The 17771-nt window shown below is 35.6% G+C and overlaps 1 protein-coding gene across 9 annotated transcripts in view; it reads right to left on the bottom strand.

Moving 5' to 3' along the window:
* EPHA7 (EPH receptor A7) overlaps positions 1-17771 on the bottom strand; it is a 161778-nt gene that overhangs the window by 141375 nt on the left and 2632 nt on the right. For 8 of the 9 annotated variants that reach the window (XM_018078041.2, XM_008931990.3, XM_018078042.2 and 5 more), the window contains exons 2-3: positions 16091-16155; positions 11162-11831 (exon numbers count right to left, since the gene is read on the bottom strand). In XM_018078041.2, coding sequence (XP_017933530.1) covers positions 11162-11831; positions 16091-16155 — 735 coding nt within the window. The remainder of the gene's footprint in view (positions 1-11161; positions 11832-16090; positions 16156-17771) is intronic. The other variant, XM_018078045.2, reaches the window with a different exon arrangement.

Below are 17771 nucleotides of genomic sequence, written 5' to 3'. Positions count from 1 at the left end.
GATCACAGACTGAATATCCTTTTCCATCTGCACTAGGGAACATGATTTTCAACCGTGCTTATAATTTTAAGCACATGGTACTTTCACACTTCCCAGCAGCAGGCTGCAGATTAAATCTGGCTGAGACTTCCATAGGTGAGATAGTTAGGTGCCAATGTGGAGCCTTGGGATTTGCTAACAGTTCAAACAATGTCCATTTCCTTTAGGTATCATTTTGAGGGACTTTATCACTACTCTTTTTTTCTAGTTAGTGTCAATAAAACTGCCCACATTTTCAAAGTTGCCCGTTTTTCTTTATAACAGACAAATGTGTATTTACACAATCAGGACAGAACAATGTCACAATTATAACATACTCAATAAATAAAATAATTAATGTTAATTTTTTGCTGAAGAGCTACTGGTATGGAACAAACTTTTTCAATAAATTGGACAAAAATGAAACTTAAGAGTTATCTAATTTATTTACTGTGCAAATAAATCGTTTAAGAAAAAATATGTTGACATTTTGAAACATGAGAAATCAAACATTCAAGTTCAGTGCTTGATTTCAGCTAAGACTGTATCATGGACCTGATCCAAGACAACAAAATCAAGTAAGAATACCCCCTCTTTGACAAGATTCCAGTCACATTGCAAAAATATCTCTAAGTAGCAATTAAAAAAGAAATACCAAATATTATCTAAAAAAAAATCTGTTCCATGTAATATCCTGCTTTCTAATTACATTTTCTTATTCAATATTTTAAGACTTCAAGCAAAATTATACATTCTAACAGATACAAGAGAAAAGATCAGTGTGACTCCATTTGCCTTGACACACGAACAAGTCACTTGTATAAACAAATGAAAAATCAGCAGAACTTTTCCTCCAGTTCTAGCATTCACCTCAGAAGTATATACATATATATATACAGTGGAAATAATTGATCAAGACAAAAATATGTAAACATTTGGAAACACTAGAATTCAAATATCCAAGATTAATATGTGTGTCTGTTTTATATATTACATATAATTATATAAATATATATATATACATATTTGTATAAAAAAGAAAGCTCAGAACATAAGGGACTGTAACACTTTGACCATATGAATGGTTCTAACTGCTAGACTGTGTGAAGAACAAGTTTCAGCAGGAGCTAATAAAACCTTCTAACAGTGACTGCATGTTGGTTAATAGGCATGCCCTATTTGTAGCAAGAGATCCAAGTTCAAATTCTCCTCAGCAAGAAAAATAATTGACCTAAGCCTGGAAAGCTTGAGTTGAGTGAGATCATGTAAATACGGCCAGTGATCATAGCCACATGATGCCCACTCAGACTATGCTCCACAGACAAATTTTTGAACATGTAATTTGTTCCAGCATTAACAGAGTTGAGCTGTTTGGCACACAGAATGCCCAACTTTTAGGAATAAAATAAACTTTACTTATAGATTCTCAATTGCCAACATTCTTCAAGCACCAATATTTTAAATTAGAGATTTAATGAGATTCTCAACACCATTTCCCTCTGTGGACACAATTTGATTGATTCAAATAGCCACCACACAGACATTCATGAGATGTGTAGTTTTTTCTCAAAATCTAACCACACAATAGTTTAGTGAAAAAAAAAAGATGGTATATTCAAGAAGTTAAAAGAATACTATGTTTACTACTCACAAATGAAGACTAGCTCACAAACTGAGCTAGGGTTGGAGGGTTGGAGGCCACAGGTAATACTAACTTTTCAGGTCAAGTGGATCAGGTCATTAATCCAAGCTCCAGACAACTGAGTTTTTCCTTGATGGTCCATCATAAGTAGATGAAGGACATTCTGCCCCTCTCCTACACAGGGCTTTAGACTTCTATAGAAAAATATGCACATGTACACTATGTCATAAGACTAGAACTAAAGCATAGACATGGTCATTTGAGAAAAAATAGCTCTATTAACTGTTAAGGGACAATTAACTGTCAAGGGGCAATTTAGTCACATCACGAGGATACATACAGCAAGATGATGGGAATGTACATCAGGTCACATGCATATGGCTATATGAGGCCACCAGATCAGTCACCTGCCAGAAGACCTCCAAACATGACTTTCAAGGTCCCTCTAATTGAATCCACTTCAATCTACTGGAAAAATGAACACAGTCATCTACACTGCACGATATATCATATTCACTAAATGTAAGAAAAGAATAATAAGTTATAGACACTAACTATGCTAGAGATTACACATATCAAGTGCCACCAGTGGAATTTTTGGGTTCCATTTATATTCACCTCTCTGTACGCATTTATAGCAGCACAATATCTACAGTTCTGAAAATTCTAATCAAACATCCATGTAAATATCAGCCTAAAAGTTTTAGGTTTATGTATATGCTTACACTTACCTAAAACTTTACGGCTTTCCTCAGTAGGTAAATATCAACACATGATATTGCCTTCATTGAGTTAATGGGATTCTTGCCATTAAATTCTAGGGATGGTGTCTCAGCCCATAGTCCTACAGATAGTTATCTGCATTAGACATTACTTCCTTAAAACAGTCATGTAACTTGTTTAGTGAAAAGTAGGAGCTCCATTTTTTTTCCAGCATGTTTTTTTATGGTATTACATACTATCAGAACATTTTTTGATCAAAACAAACAAACAAAAAAAATCTTCAGCCAACCTGCTCTAGACTTGCTACAGCCTCTCAAAAGCCTTAGCGTATTTCAAAAGTACATCAAGAAATAACCTTTTGCATTTATGTACATTAAACACATTGCAAAATAATAACAGTAATTATATTTCCTAATCATGTATTTCCTTTTTCCCCCATCAATTGCACACATTTGAGGTATGTTCAAATATCAGAAGAAACTAATAATAAAAGTCAATTAGACTTTTTTTGGAAAAATGCTTGATACTATTATTGCAGGAGAGCCATATCTTGCAGAGTCACACGTAACTAATGCAAATCATAAAAATGAAGAAGTTAAAGTATCAAATTACCTTGGGTAAAAAACCCTGATGTTTGTTACAGATGTGAGAAACTTTATTCTCCTTAAGACAGGCAGTGGGGCCACCCAGCTAAATAAAGCTGTACAGGTACGTGCACTGACACAATCTGAACTCTAGAAGTATAATAATTGAGCCAAATTCTTATTGCACACGTTTCATACTTGGTTGCCTTTGCTACTCTGAATTATACTTATAAATTAAGGTACTATTAATCAAAATTTCCCCAAATCCATATACCTTCAAAGAGATAATTTTTCCTAAGTGGAAATCTCTTCTTAATGAAGAGATATAATAGAAGTAAGGAAAAAAGTGTTAAATACTGAACAGTCCCTTTCCAGTATGTTGGTATGTTGTGTTTATTAGGGAGATTCTATGAAGTCAGAATCAGTCATTAATGGAAAAGTATACAAAAATACTCCTTCACCAGAGCCACTAGGCACACACTGTTGATATGTCTAAGAGCGAGAAATAAAACATGAGATAACAGAAAAGAAAGGTTCTGCTGTGAACTACTAACCAGATACTATTCATTTTCACATATATTTTGCATTAGCATTAGGGATAAGAGAACTCACTGTGACATATATAGGCAGCAGAAAGATTAGGAAGCGCACAGGGATAAAAGCTTCTCTAAGCAAGGAGAAGAGTGCTCATAGAAGTGTCTTAAACACATTTGCTATTGCTGCTGCTTTCACAATAATGTAAGGTTACAGAAGAAATTAGACACACTATCCTCTAAAAAGAGATTACTTTTTATGAAATTAAAGGTGGGTAATCCCAAATTAAAGAGTGAATCTGCCTTTTTTTGGTTCTGTTTGACACAACAACACCCTGTGAAGGATTATGGTAGAAAACATCTCAGTATTTTTGCTGTCAAGTGCTTGGCTTTCAACAAGCTCCCTGAATATACTTTTCCAATTCTTTGAAGGAAATTCCTACAAACTGTTTTATTCTTATTTCGGTTCCAGCCTTAAGTTTTTATTAACAAAGTGGTATTTATAGTATTTTAGGAGGGGTAAAAAACAACACAATAACTATATGTAATGAGTATACCTCAAAAGAGCCATCTTGTCTTTGCAGATATTAATTTGAAAATGTTTTACTTCTTTTCAATCTAAAAAGTTTTAATCCACAATAAACTGTATACGACTTATTGTTTTTAATAACTAAATTGTCATTGCAGACAGAGCTTGCACAGTATAAGGAAAACACCAGGATTTAATGCTTAGAAGTCAAGAAACAATAATTAATTTTACTCTACAGTTCAAGTAATAATAGACATGATATTAACTGAAAACCTACATTAAAACTATCTCCACAGTTTCCAAAGTAAAAACAGAAAGATATTCTTAACGATTTAATACTGCTTAATATATATGAACTGTTGGTGGGGAGCATTTATTTTAACAATAACAGGAAGTTTGAGATGCATCAAAATTCAAAAGCTAATCTAGTTAAGCAAATATTTTGTCTGCATAATTTTCTGGAGATTTTTTCAGTTTCAGTACCAAATATAGATTTCTCCTTACAGTTGTCCCACTTTTCAAATAAGAACCTCAACTTCACTCCTTTACTTAAAGCTCCTTATTTTCAGAGAAAAATTTATTCTTTGAACCGCAGTTTTCTTGAACAACTTTCAACAGCATTTCAGTATCCAGATAATAATGTTTTACAGATACATAAAGTAGATTAGGTAAACAGTTATTATTATGTTCTTTTTTTTCTGTGATCAGTTCTTCCATTAAATGATCCCCACTTTCAGTTTCTATGTAACCTACAACTCTCTTTTTTCAGTCCCTGAAATGTTGTTTTGTGGATGGGTTTTGTTTTTTCTTAAAAAGTTAAGTCATATCAATGGAATGCATGACACTTGTGATCCCCTTAGCAAGGCTTATATGTGTCACTTCTTCCATTTGTACTCAGAAATCAAAGAATACTTCAACTTATTTTTAGTGGCCTAATTCTGAGAAGTTAACAGAAACCCTGGACAAAAACAAACAAAAAAACCCACTACAAAAACAAAAATGAAACAAAAAGAACCCCAAACAAATAAAAAAATCACACACCAAAACAACAATAACAACAACAACAACAAAACCCTCTAAATTTCCAAGCAAGAAGTTTCTTTTTCATCTAGGAAAATTTTTTTATACTTAGAAAGTGGTAACAAAGCTATTAGATACCTATCACACAAAAGACTTCTGGGTAGTAAAGTTTGTTTCAGAAGCAAGATGTATGGTTTTGGGTAACAGACTTGACAGGATGAGATTTCACTTCTAAATAGCAACTAAAGCTTCATTTAGAACAAACAGGAAATAGACTTTATGGCTAAGGAGTTAACGGCCCAGCTGTTGAGCAACCATAGCTAATTCAGCAGTGACATCCCAGACCTGTAAAACAGACAGTTTTAGTGCCTCCTTGTAATTAAAGAAGAAATTACTAGGATTCTGTTCGATTTCATTGCTGGCTTTGTTTTGATTTCAAAATCTGTGCACAGCAGTGAATTTGACCAAAAAATCCAAACAACTACCATGCCACAAATTTAGTTTAAGAAACTGAGATTCATCTAAGCTCTAGCAAGACGCAAAAAGAAAATTAATTCCTGGAGACAGCAGAATCTGGGGAGAACAGAGAGGCAGGCAGGAAGGGGGTGGAGAAGAGAGGCTGAAGAGGGAAAGAGCTCTACATTCAACTCCATCCAACAATTTCACTTCTGATTGCCCACCTGCATGTGCTGTTTCACTTCTTTCAGCTCTTCTGTAGCAAAACAACTAGTTTATTGCAAACTAAACTTGTTGTCAGTAGCTCTGTAGTTAACTCATTTTAAGGATCACTCTGATGGCATTATTGATGAGAAGTACTAGTTTGGACTGCCTTCATCACTTGATCACTTCAACTTCTGATCACCTTACTTCTCACATATCTTCATGTCACACTTGAGAGCGGATGCTGTATCACCAAAATTATGATGGCAAATAATCATACTAATAAAACAAATTCAGATATTTCAAGCAAAGGAACACTACAAAAAAAAATTGTATCTTGGGGCCAAAAGACAAGGCAGAAGAGACCTGAAGCAAATGTTATGAAGCATGAAGGCCCCCATTTTTTTCAGGTGATAGCTAGCCCTGATCACTGAGATCACAGGCCTCATGTTACTTCATTTGGAAACACTTTTAAAAGAGGACATGACTAACAGTGGAGGTAGCTCCTCTCCCCTTCTATTCTCTGTGCTTACACATCCAAAAAGCTGAAGGATATGAATAAAGTAGGTCAAAGAAACCCAAATTACTTAAGCAGACTGATAAATTGTGAAAATCATTCTCTTTATGAACACTAGACTGTTCGGAAAGAAAGATTTAGCAAGAAAATATATCTTTCTACCATATCTCTGACAGGAAGGACAGTCAGAATAATCCAGGGTGAATGAAAGCAAAGACATTAAACTTTCTAGAAACTCCAAGGGGGCTGGAAGCAGAAATCACAGCTCTGCATTTCATAGTAGAAACACCTTCAGTATTCTTGACCATCTAGCTAAGTCTTACTTTTACCTTGGAAGTATCTAGTATATTTTTCTGAAGTCTGCTAGGATCCTTTGGAAATATATTTATTTTTTTTTAATGAAAAAGTTCATATTCAGCTGTATCTTTGACTTGATATGAGATCCCATTGACCGTTCTTTTAAAAGGGATAGAAAAATTATTTAATATGTTAGGGAATAAAAAGGGAAGGAGGTAGATGCTCTCCTGTTGAACTTCTATTGGCTTCTGAAAATGCCAAGACTCAGAGTCCCTCAATTCTCTGCTCTGGTTCAATTTGCTAAGACTAATTACATTCTCTTCCCTAGAGTAATTTTGGAGGCAAATGGAAGAAAGGTAACTCTTTTTCAAAAAAGGAACATTTAGAGTCTTGATGATATAAATGCCATTGAAAAGTTTTCTACCATTTCTCCCCATCTCCATAAAGCAAAAAATTTTCAAGTTGAAAATGCAGGAATGTCAACATAGGTTACTCAAGCTGCAGGTCAGACACAGTTTTTGTGATTCACTGCCTGAACTAAACTCTACATCCAATTCACAATATGTGCAACCTGGGCTTTTTGGAAGCATGGTAACATTTTTTAATGACAACTTATTCACATTCCCCCCCTAAATTATTTGCCCGCTATTAATAAACTTGTGGTACATCAGCTCCTAAGTGGAGTAACATAAAAACCAAAACACACAAGAAAAAACAAACAAACAAACAAACAAACAAACATAACCACACATACTTTACCACAAATATATGCTGTACATAAGGCAAATTCAGTTTCTGGATCTGTTATCAAGTAATATCTCACAAAGTAAAGAGATAAAAAGTTTGTCCCAAGAAGAAAAAAGAAAAGGAACAGATGCAGCTTGGTGTCTGGCACAGTGTACAGCACTTGACAAAGTCTGGAAAGAAAAGCCTGCAGCTCCCTTTTTACCTCACCAAGACAAAATGTGCAAATAGCTATAATCCCCTCCTCATGTGGAGGCCAATAAAACAACTGTTAATGCATACGCTATTATAATATGTTTAACAGTAAAATGCACCCATTTGGCTTCCCCTAGGAATTTGAATTTTTGGACTTGGTGCCCAATCATCTATGTAATTTCCCAGTTCAATAATATTAAAAGAAGTTTCCCACCTTCTGAAATATCACTGTACTGCTCTGATTGAATAAAATTAATTCTCTCCCTCTCCACCCCCAACTAACATGAAACAGATGGAAAATACATTATACTGGAAGCTCTCACAGAATTATTTTCTCCTTCAAATACCAATCACCGATTGCAGTGTTACACACATAACATATCAGCTGAATTCCACTGCGAGAAAAAGTCAGAGTTAGATGTATTGGGAATCCACTACAGTTATTGAGAAGTCAATTGGGCTTTTGTGGTTGGGTTTTTTTTCCAGAACAGATGCAATACATAGTGTTGAAAGAACTGAATATGTCTAAGTACCTTCCAGGTACCTTTGCTAGGTACTCTTCAAGACAATCCTTTAAAATGTACGACTTCCATACCTAAGCCTAGCGCCACATACCAGCAGACATAAGACCAACACTGAGGAAGTAGTGTCCTTGCACATAAGCAAAAGAATCTGCAACTGAAAGTTCAGAGGCTCACCTAGATTTCTCATGTTTGTTTCACACAACTTTAAGACTTTGCTTTAAATTACATTTGTGAATATTGTATATATCTGAAATTTGTCTCTCATGTATGAGTGTTATCACAATAGACCACCGAGGTGGCCAGGATTCTTTGGCATTCCTATAGTGAGAAGTAATCAGTGCACATCCAAAAAAAAAAAAAGATTATTCAGTTTGAAAGATCAAGCAATGAAAAAGAAACACATGGGATATCATTTTCCAGGTTATATGTTTCACCACTCACGATGGTTTTCTTCCTTATCCTTCCCAGCAATACTAGTTACTTACATTGTTAAAAAAAAAAAATAAAAATTCTGGCAACACATCCAGTGCAGAGTTGTGTATAAATCAAAATTCAATTGTTTCAGTAACTGAACTCTATAAATTTCACACACAGGAGAGGAGCTGTATGCAAAAGGAACACATTATTCAATCACAGCCAGCCAATCAAGCTAGCGTAACACAGATGAAAATCCCCATGGGAGTTACAGGCTGAAGAGCTATTTGGAACTACAATGTGGCCATCTATTCCTACCTTTGCTACAGCGCAGCCAGATAACGTATTATTCTGTATCTTTAAAAGACCATCCTATTGTGTTAAGTTAATTCAGCAGAGCTTTAGCAAGTGTGAGACAAGAATCAGACTTCTGCCCATCTTGACAGAGCACAATGCTTTCTGCCCTGAGTAGTCCCAAAGAAGTCATGCAGCATGCCAGGTACAAAGTATTTGCAGAAGTGAGCCTTCAGACAGGGCTGCAAAAGCTCTGGGTTAAGGAAGCACTCACCAACTTGCTTCTGCTTGATCTGTTACACAGCTTGACAGTAACAGATAGCCAGTTGCATGAGTGTCAATGTTCAGATAAGTTTCTCTCAATATCTGTCACAAAAACCAGACACTGTATCAGTGTGCCAGCTGTATTATCGGTCACTACATAGTTAATCATACTTAATAACATCCTCGAGCACAGACATGGCACACAGACAGCAATTACTGTGAACCACAGTCATCCAGATCATTCTGACTCGGAGCTGCCAACTCGGCACACTCGCGACAAGTGCCTGCCTACCACCTTTTCCCTCTCAAACACATTAGCTTGCCTCAATATGGGGCCAGAGTTTGTTTTGAAACTCTTAACAGGATCACTGAAAGAAAAGAGGAAAAATACCGCAAATGATTCTCTGGACTATTTCCAGAGTAGCGTGTTCTCCTAACGATTGTTTTGGAAGCAAGCCAAAAATGGGAAGTGTTCTTGCAAATGAGCACGCTACTATGCTCAAGTACAAGTTATCATTTAATTCTTTTGTCAACATCAGCATGGATAGAAATTAAGAGGCCTGTTTAATAAACAGGTTACTTGAATTCCAGTTACCAAACATCAATTTCTTCTCTATCCATCCCTGCCACACTCACTCAGCTTCTGCCCCCCACCTACTTCCCAACATACAGTGGTTTCTTTTTTGGATACTTTCTCTCCTTTATTGAAAGTGAAATAACATTAGGATATTAATTACATCAACCATAACTAGGTCTGTAATCAAGACCAAGTTAACTAAGAAAAGGAAAGAAATCAGTCACTCAAGAAAATATTCAAAAACCTTAGAACAAACTTCTATGGGACACAGCAGTTAATATTTTTAACAGAGCTTTAATACAGTCTACTGAAAGATTTTGTCCAGGCAGTTTTTTACATTACAATTACTCCTAATGAGATCACCTTCTGCAGTGTATAAGACCTCATCTCTTCCCAACAGAACAATGAAAGATTTGTGTGGGGCTACGAAAGCCTCAGATCAACTTCGCTCACTTCACCTTGTACCAAATTTCCTCATAAAAACACATCAACAGCACAACTGTTTTTTTTCCTGAGGACAAACTATTAATAAGGAGACTCATTTCTTTTGTTTTAGATTTGAAGTCCTCATACAGGCACATCAGACCCACTGACTGATGTCAGCTTTGCTTTTGAAATTATGCACATTTCTCTTCTTCATAGATTTGTGAGAGTTTTTTTTCCAATTTTTGACTTACACCATTTCTCAACAAAAAATGTCTGCCTATCTTGCAATATGGTGATATATAACTCCTTGTGTTATCTTATAATAAAAATGATAGACCTTGTATTAAATATACATGAAAATACCTGTCTTCAAACAAACTGCCTATTCTTTTACTTTTACCCTAAGCAAAGACAATGAAACATCCTCTCTCATGCTAAGCAGAAGTGTCTTATGCCTCTAGCCCCAGAGACAGCAATGCTAAAGATAAGTATCATTCTAAGAACACGGCTGACTGATTTAGTCTGAATTAGAAAGTACAACTCAGTAGTCTCTGATTTGCTAGTACTTTAAAATAATCACCATGATCCTACAGCAAGTCAAAAGTTTAGTTTTATGCAAAAATATATTGTAGAAAGGAAACCACACTTTATTCTGAAAATCTGAAATTCTGTTTGAAAGATCTATCTTGTCTTTGAATTTTTACACACTTCACGCAAATCTCTAAGTCAGTTTTTATTGTGTGTATATTCTTCCAATTACTAACCACACTTTGTTCTAATTTTACTACTTCCATTTTAGTTTCCTTATAATTCTGTCATAGATCATGTGAAAGAACAAAGTGTTTACCTACTCATACCTGACATTATTGATACAATGTTCTGTGATAGGTATGACTTGTTCAGCTTTACCAAGCAGTACAAGAAACACCTTAACCAGTTTAAAATGTTAGTCCTGAACCTATAGTCATACTTCACACAACTTCAACTATTTTTGCTTAAATTTAAAAATGCAGTATGCAACCACTGATTTCCATAATCAGTTTGGCTGACTGCTTTAAATTAAACAGTGTGAACTTTACAGACTGACGATCCAAAAACTTTAAAAGCAGGCTGATCATGTATTTCTCTTGAAAAAAGAAAAATAAAAATAAGCCAGTAGAACATGACCTATAATTTATAGCAAGTTGTGTGTTTACTTACGTTCACACGTGTCTCCTTTCTGCTGGTATCCTGCTTTGCAGATACATTTTCCAATAGGCACTAACCATTCTCCCTCCGCGCTACAGTGCATCTTCGGCGAGTTCTCCGCCTCCTCCTCCGCACTGCTGACACAAGTTCCTCGCACTTCTACTAAAGAGGAAAACTCTGAGCCAGTCACTGTGTCAGGAAAAATAGCTAAGTTCTCAATGATGGACCAGCACTTCTTGTAGTAGACTTTGACAGAGACCAAAGCAATGCAGGCCCCTACATCCTGAAACGCAAGATAGAATCCTTTTTTGGACAAAGGTCCAATTTCTCTCACCTCTGTGTTAAGTTTCATTTTTCTCTCCCCAAGATCACCCTGGGTAAAACTTTCATCTGCTGCAATAGTGTCTATTTTTACATATTGGTTTTCTCGGATATTCCTGCCAGTGTCGTAGTCTGTTTCATAATAATACAAGTTAAAAGTTTCTTTACAAGTCCCCAGAACTCCAGGAAGACTGTTACAATCCCTCAGAGTGAATTTCAGTTCTACAAAAATCCTTTGTGCATTGCTTTTTGCAATCCAGTTAGTCCGAAGCCAGTTGTTTTGGTTTGATTCCATCACCTGGCATACCTGGTATGTTCGTATAGGAGTGTAGTTTTCATCCAGTCCACTGATTTCTTCCCACTAAAATGATAACAAACAGTTAGTAACACAACAAGAAGTATGTCACCAGATGTAACTACTGTGCATTTTAAAAAGCTTCATATAACTCATGTCTTCCTCCTTTTTAACGAGTATTTTTAAAAATACTCGTAAGCACCTAAATGAAGAAATGCAGTAGTAGGCTCTCTCTGCCTCCATGTCTCTTCCACATATAAATAACTTCTAAAAATCACTGTCATAACATGGACAGAGTTGCAAAGGGGGACCCTTAGAAAAGGTTGTTTAGCATATCAGGTTCTGATTACACACTGGGCTCACACACATTTTGTTAAGGTCACAATTGTTTTGGGTAAGCAAAGACTGAAAGGAGAGAGGCAGCTTCTCTTTCAAAGAAACCTAAAATCAGTGAAGTCTTAGAAACTGAAATTGCCTAATGTTACAGTACATCAGACTTGTCAAACTTTCAGTGCAGTTGTATAGAAAGCATGGGATCGGGTCCTGAAACTCATGAGTCAGATGATTCTCACTCCTATGTGAATAAAGTGGCATAGAGAGAAGGCAAGAGAAAATTACAGAATTAAAAATCTGAAAGCAAGAAAATATTTTGGTTGTCCCCTTTTTGTTCAGGTCGTGTTCTGTTTTATTTACAAACCAAAGAGGTAAGCGGCAGCTCCTTCTCATCTCACATTTTGTCCGGTGGCTGCACCCATGTTAAGAGGAGCAAACTTCATTTAGTTGTAAGTTCAAATGAACCATGAGATTACATACAGAATAAAAAACAACCCATATGACTGAAAATTCACTGGTTCAAAGCCTGGGTCTTGTTGATGTTCCCTCTCTGGGTTACCAACTATGTAACGTGCTGGTAAGCCTGTAACAGCCCTGGAGTCTTTAACAGCCTTTGGTAGCGTGGGAATTTGCATCTCCAGCAATGACAAACCTTCCTCTGAAATCAATCACGCAGATCTGCCCAGGTGTAACCAAAACAATATCAGTCTCTCACCTTTTTTCACATTTCTTGTAGCATTTAATTGACTGCAGAAAACACAGCTGCAGTAAATTAGAGGACGGGGGGCAAGCTTTCCTCACCCCATGATACAGGCAACCGTGATTTCTTTGTATGGCACTTGGCCGTCTGGCCCCGTGTCAATAATGCACTTAAGCTCATGCTTAAGATCAGTAAAAGTACTTATGAGCTTAATGGTAAGCAAGTGCTTAAGTGCTTTGTGGGACTAGTACACTCAGCACCTCTGCAGGATGGAACATCCACTGACATTCCTTACACTGGCAACAAAACAAGTGTGGAAAGCACTGGTTTACCAGACCAGGAGTCATACAGTATACAGTACTTTGCAAGCCTATTTGACAGCAAATGAGATCCTTTTAATGTTGTTGTCTGTTCCAAGAAAAAGCAGATGTGGCTGATTTGATGCTGGAAGTTATCACCACAAAATATATCACAGCTGCAGATGCTGAAATGCACAGAAGCTGTAAATATCAAAGCACATTTCAAGGACCTACAGTTAATATAGATTTGGTATATATGGTATTATATATGCATATGGTATTAAATGACTGAAATACATTATTAAATGCTCATGAAGTTAACTGAAGGGACTGCACATGGAACTGTATTAACCTCAGAACAAAAGAAAGTCTATCTTCATAAGAGATTTATTAGATCTGAATGAGTAATATTTTTTCCACCTCTGTAAGGACTAGTACAAACAAGAAAAAATAAAAAAGGGGCCCTGGACTGAGAGGGTTTTGGCTATGTCACAATAATAAAAAGCATATCCCCCCTCAAAAAAAAAAAAAAAACAAAAACAAACCACCAAACAAAAAAACACAACAAAAAAAATCCTACTAAGATGACATAAAGGGCATAAAGCGTAAAACTTTACTGATTTTCATATTTTCCATTTCATATCAAGTAGTACTATTTGCTTTGGGTTTCTTTAAGTTGGTTGGTTTAGGGGGGTTATTTTATTTTTTATTTTGTGTAAGCATTCTTCCCTCCCAAGAGAGATTCTGCAATGAGATATTCAGTTAGACAATTTATTCTATCTTTGAAGTGAAAGTAACTTTAATGCACCACACAACAGAATCTGTCTCCTCAGATTTTGATGTGGAGTCCTTGACCAAAACAAACCCCCAGTCCCCTCCAAAAAACAACAAATAAACTGAAACAAACAAACAAACAAAACCAAATAACAAACAAAATACATTTTACAAAGTCAACCTATTTTTGGTAACACAACACAAGTGAGTTTTCTCAGAGTCAAGATCCCACTACATGAGACTAGCTAGTATCAGAGAGATTCTTATGCTACAGTCAAGGAAAACAGCACAAAAAACTAAATTCACACAAAAAGTCCTACTTTTTGTTATCCCTAGCATTAATACAATAAATTAATTTTTTTCTCTGCAGGAAAAAAAACCCAAAACATTAGTACTTCAGGATGTTGTCACCTATGGTATCTGAGCTCATTAGCACTTCATTAAAGTCTTCTTATAGCAATTAATTCTATCACAGCTTTTACAGCAAGAAAACTCAACTTTTCTTTGTCCAGCTGCAAAATATGGTGATACACATGCAATTCCATTTGAATGTGTCCTGTTCTACTGGTTTCAATTTATGGTATTTTAACTTCTCAGTTATCTTAACAATGTTAAATGTAGCATTTGCAATCAAATAAGGAATTTAACGAGTGTCTGTCTGACATATTCCGTACTGTGATGATGCAGAAGTTTCTCAAGAAGATTTTCTGTGTTTATTCCCATGAAGTCTTTATTGCATACTAGAAAATTCAATAATTAAAATTTACATTATTTACATTATACTTTTACAGTAATTTACAGGTACCTTTTTCTGAACATTTTCACGCATACAAATCCAGCCACTAGTTTTGATTCACTTTTAATTCCTGACTGAAATTGGCTTTTACCTCTGAAAGTTGGTTTTTACTATCTGTTGAATTTGACTCTACATTCATCTTTCAATATGCTGACACGTGTAACATGTGTTGACATGTCTTTCATTATCTACACTTTAGCCTAATATAACTGCCACCAAGCTAATCTTTCAAACACCCCTGGTAAAGGCTTCAATCAGTGCAAAACGCTAATGCCGAGGTTATTAGGCATCAGATGCATTGAGCTCACATTACATTCTCTCTGAAGTCCTTAGATTAGTTTCCAGTTTATGCTTGTATTGATATTACAATCTTGCTTTTAAAGAAAGACACTTTTACACTTTCATTCTTCTTATTTAAAGGATTTGTTACACTTTTATATCCTCACTCACACTTCACGCTCTTCTGGTTCCAGCTTTAACGCACTGAAGATTAAGGGACTGATCCCCAAAATTCTTGCTTGTGCAAGGAGTCACAATTGATTCAGCAAGACTGCTTCCGTGAGTAAGAACTGTTCATATAATTTATGATTTGTCAGACTGAGCTAATGTAGGACTGAGCTAAGGTAGGACAATACACCCATTATATCTTTCTGAACATGTTCTTCCTCAAGGCTGGAGGAAGAAGGGGTTTTATAACATTATAATTTTTAATTCAGACTGAAAGCAGCATTTGTCAACCTCACATATATCATAAATAAGAAAATAACACTGACATTCCTAAACATCTCATTTTTTAAAATGGTGTATTTTACAATGGTACATTTCATATAATGCCTTTAGATCAATTTGTAAACAAGCTGGAGGTGGCCTTAACCACGTAATTTGTGCCTAGTTCCAGATATCAAGCTCCTCAAGACTTGGGGATGTTTCAAGTTTGGAATGTCATTTCAAACACATCTGTAATATAAACGTTTTTATTCTAGAGCTCTTCAACCTGTGATATTCCATTACAAAAAAAACATAGTAAACAAACTTACGATCACCCATTGTACAGAAAGTGAAAAACATATTTTTAGAAAGTTTCCCCACAGAAGCAAATCTGATGTTTCTAAAGGAAGAAGGAAAAAATTGATATAAAATATTGTATCATAAATAATGTAATCATTTTTACAGCACAAAGGAGTACACTACAAAACATAAGGGTACCAAGAACATTTCGGTGAGTTTCTTAAGAGCCTCTTGCTTTTAATTAACTTGTACATTTGTACACTGTAACCAAGGTTTCGTTCTAAAAATGAAGAAGCCATAAACACTTGGTATGGTTACTGAGAGAAGTATGAGGGAGAGTAGTTTAAAGCAGGTCTTTCAACTGATACAGTAATTACTTGTCTCTAGGAACTTAGTTTTTGCCTGGAGTACTTACCCCATTGGGAGGAGAGGAAATCCATTCCAACTCTGTCTGTTGTGCTTTAGAGTCCAGCAATATTACTAAAAAAGGGGGGGAAAAAGGAAATTCCACAGTTTATTGAATATAGTAAGTGGGGATATAAAACTAAAGAACAGAATCTGAATTTTAAAAAGCGATAGAATGAATACAAATTTTGTACAAATTAATATTTTTTTCTTCATATTATTAAAAAATTATCTGCAACCACAACTATACCTTTACTTGTAAATAGATGATTAAAAGATTATGTAGCAACCACATATAAGCAGATATACATTAATCTTCACAATTTCATTGTTTATAACAAAGTGGGGATTTTTTAGCACTCTAAAATGTTACTAATCAGTCATTAAGATGCATGCTCTCTCCAACTCCTTTGTCATTAGAAGGACATTTCCCATATGCTGGTTATTTCAACCAGCTTAAAACAGTTACACACCAACATTTCCACATTTCCAAACTGATTTAGACAGGACCGGTCTGTCCCTTATTGAGAGTCACACTGAAAAAGCAATGATCTTTTTTGAGTGTCAAAATAAAAAAATACTTAGATGATAGAGTGGTCATTCTGTAAACAAATGACAACCAGGAAACAGAAAATAAAAGACTCTGCAGTTACCTCACACCTCACATTCACAAATCAGATTAATTCACTTTATGGCAATGGCTTACTAAAATCTTCATGCCATTATACCCCCATGACATTTCTATACAGAAAGACATCAGTTCTAGTCACATCACAATTATTTCCAGCTAAATGTAACCTCACTTCCGAAAGTGGTTAATCACAGCCTAATAAACTCACTCTTTAGCTGCATTTCTAATTTGAACCTATTCCATATATCTTTAGCTATAAAGCTATTTATAACTTCATACACATTTAAGGACTGATATATAAATGTTTGATTTAAGGCTGTAACTTGAAGCAACTTTTGTCAGGTCTTTTGAAACAGCTATAATTCTGGCTTTGGCCCTTTCTCCTAGCATAATTTAACACAACATGTCAGTGAATTACTAAAAAGATGAGATGACTAAAAAGAGGTATTTAAAGGTTCATACAGTAATATATGGAACGCTAGCTGAATTCAAAACGGTAGCTTCCAGGCCTGTATTTCAATAATGAAGTGGAACTACTCATTAAAGAAGTTTCATAGTCTCCCTCTAGAAAGATTACCTGCTTATTTCATTAAGCTCCGATTCAAGGAGCTTTATTTTGTAACACTTTCTATAGTAAAGCAGATGATGTATGTGGTGATTTGTTAAACAAGAACATTTATAATCGTCCTGAAAAAAATGGTACCATGAAAAATTTAACCATTTCAGCACCAGCACAACACCCCCCCCCCATGGCTGAAATTCATTATACTTTTTATTTGGCAGTAATTCTCCATCACGTAGCAACGGGTGGGCACATCTCAGAAAGAAAAGACAAGAAGTAAATTAAAAAACAAACAAACAAACAAAACAAAACAAACAAACAAAAAACCCACAAAAAAACCCAAAACCACAAAACCACAGACCCCTGCTCTGCAAACACCCCTTGCAAGGGAATCGTGGCGTTCCTTCTGGCACCCGAAGTTACCAGGGAAGAGCTCCCTGTAGGCCAGCGGCTACTGCCCCGCTCCCTGTCTTGGGAGCCCCGTGGCAGTCATGGCTC

This window comes from Manacus vitellinus, unplaced genomic scaffold, assembly GCF_001715985.3.
Source record: "Manacus vitellinus isolate BGI_N305 unplaced genomic scaffold, ASM171598v3 scaffold_4_pilon, whole genome shotgun sequence".
In the NCBI taxonomy this organism is placed as follows: Eukaryota; Metazoa; Chordata; class Aves; order Passeriformes; family Pipridae; genus Manacus; species Manacus vitellinus.
The sequence above is the reverse complement of the archived record's forward strand: the minus strand, read 5'-3'. Positions and strand labels throughout refer to the sequence as shown.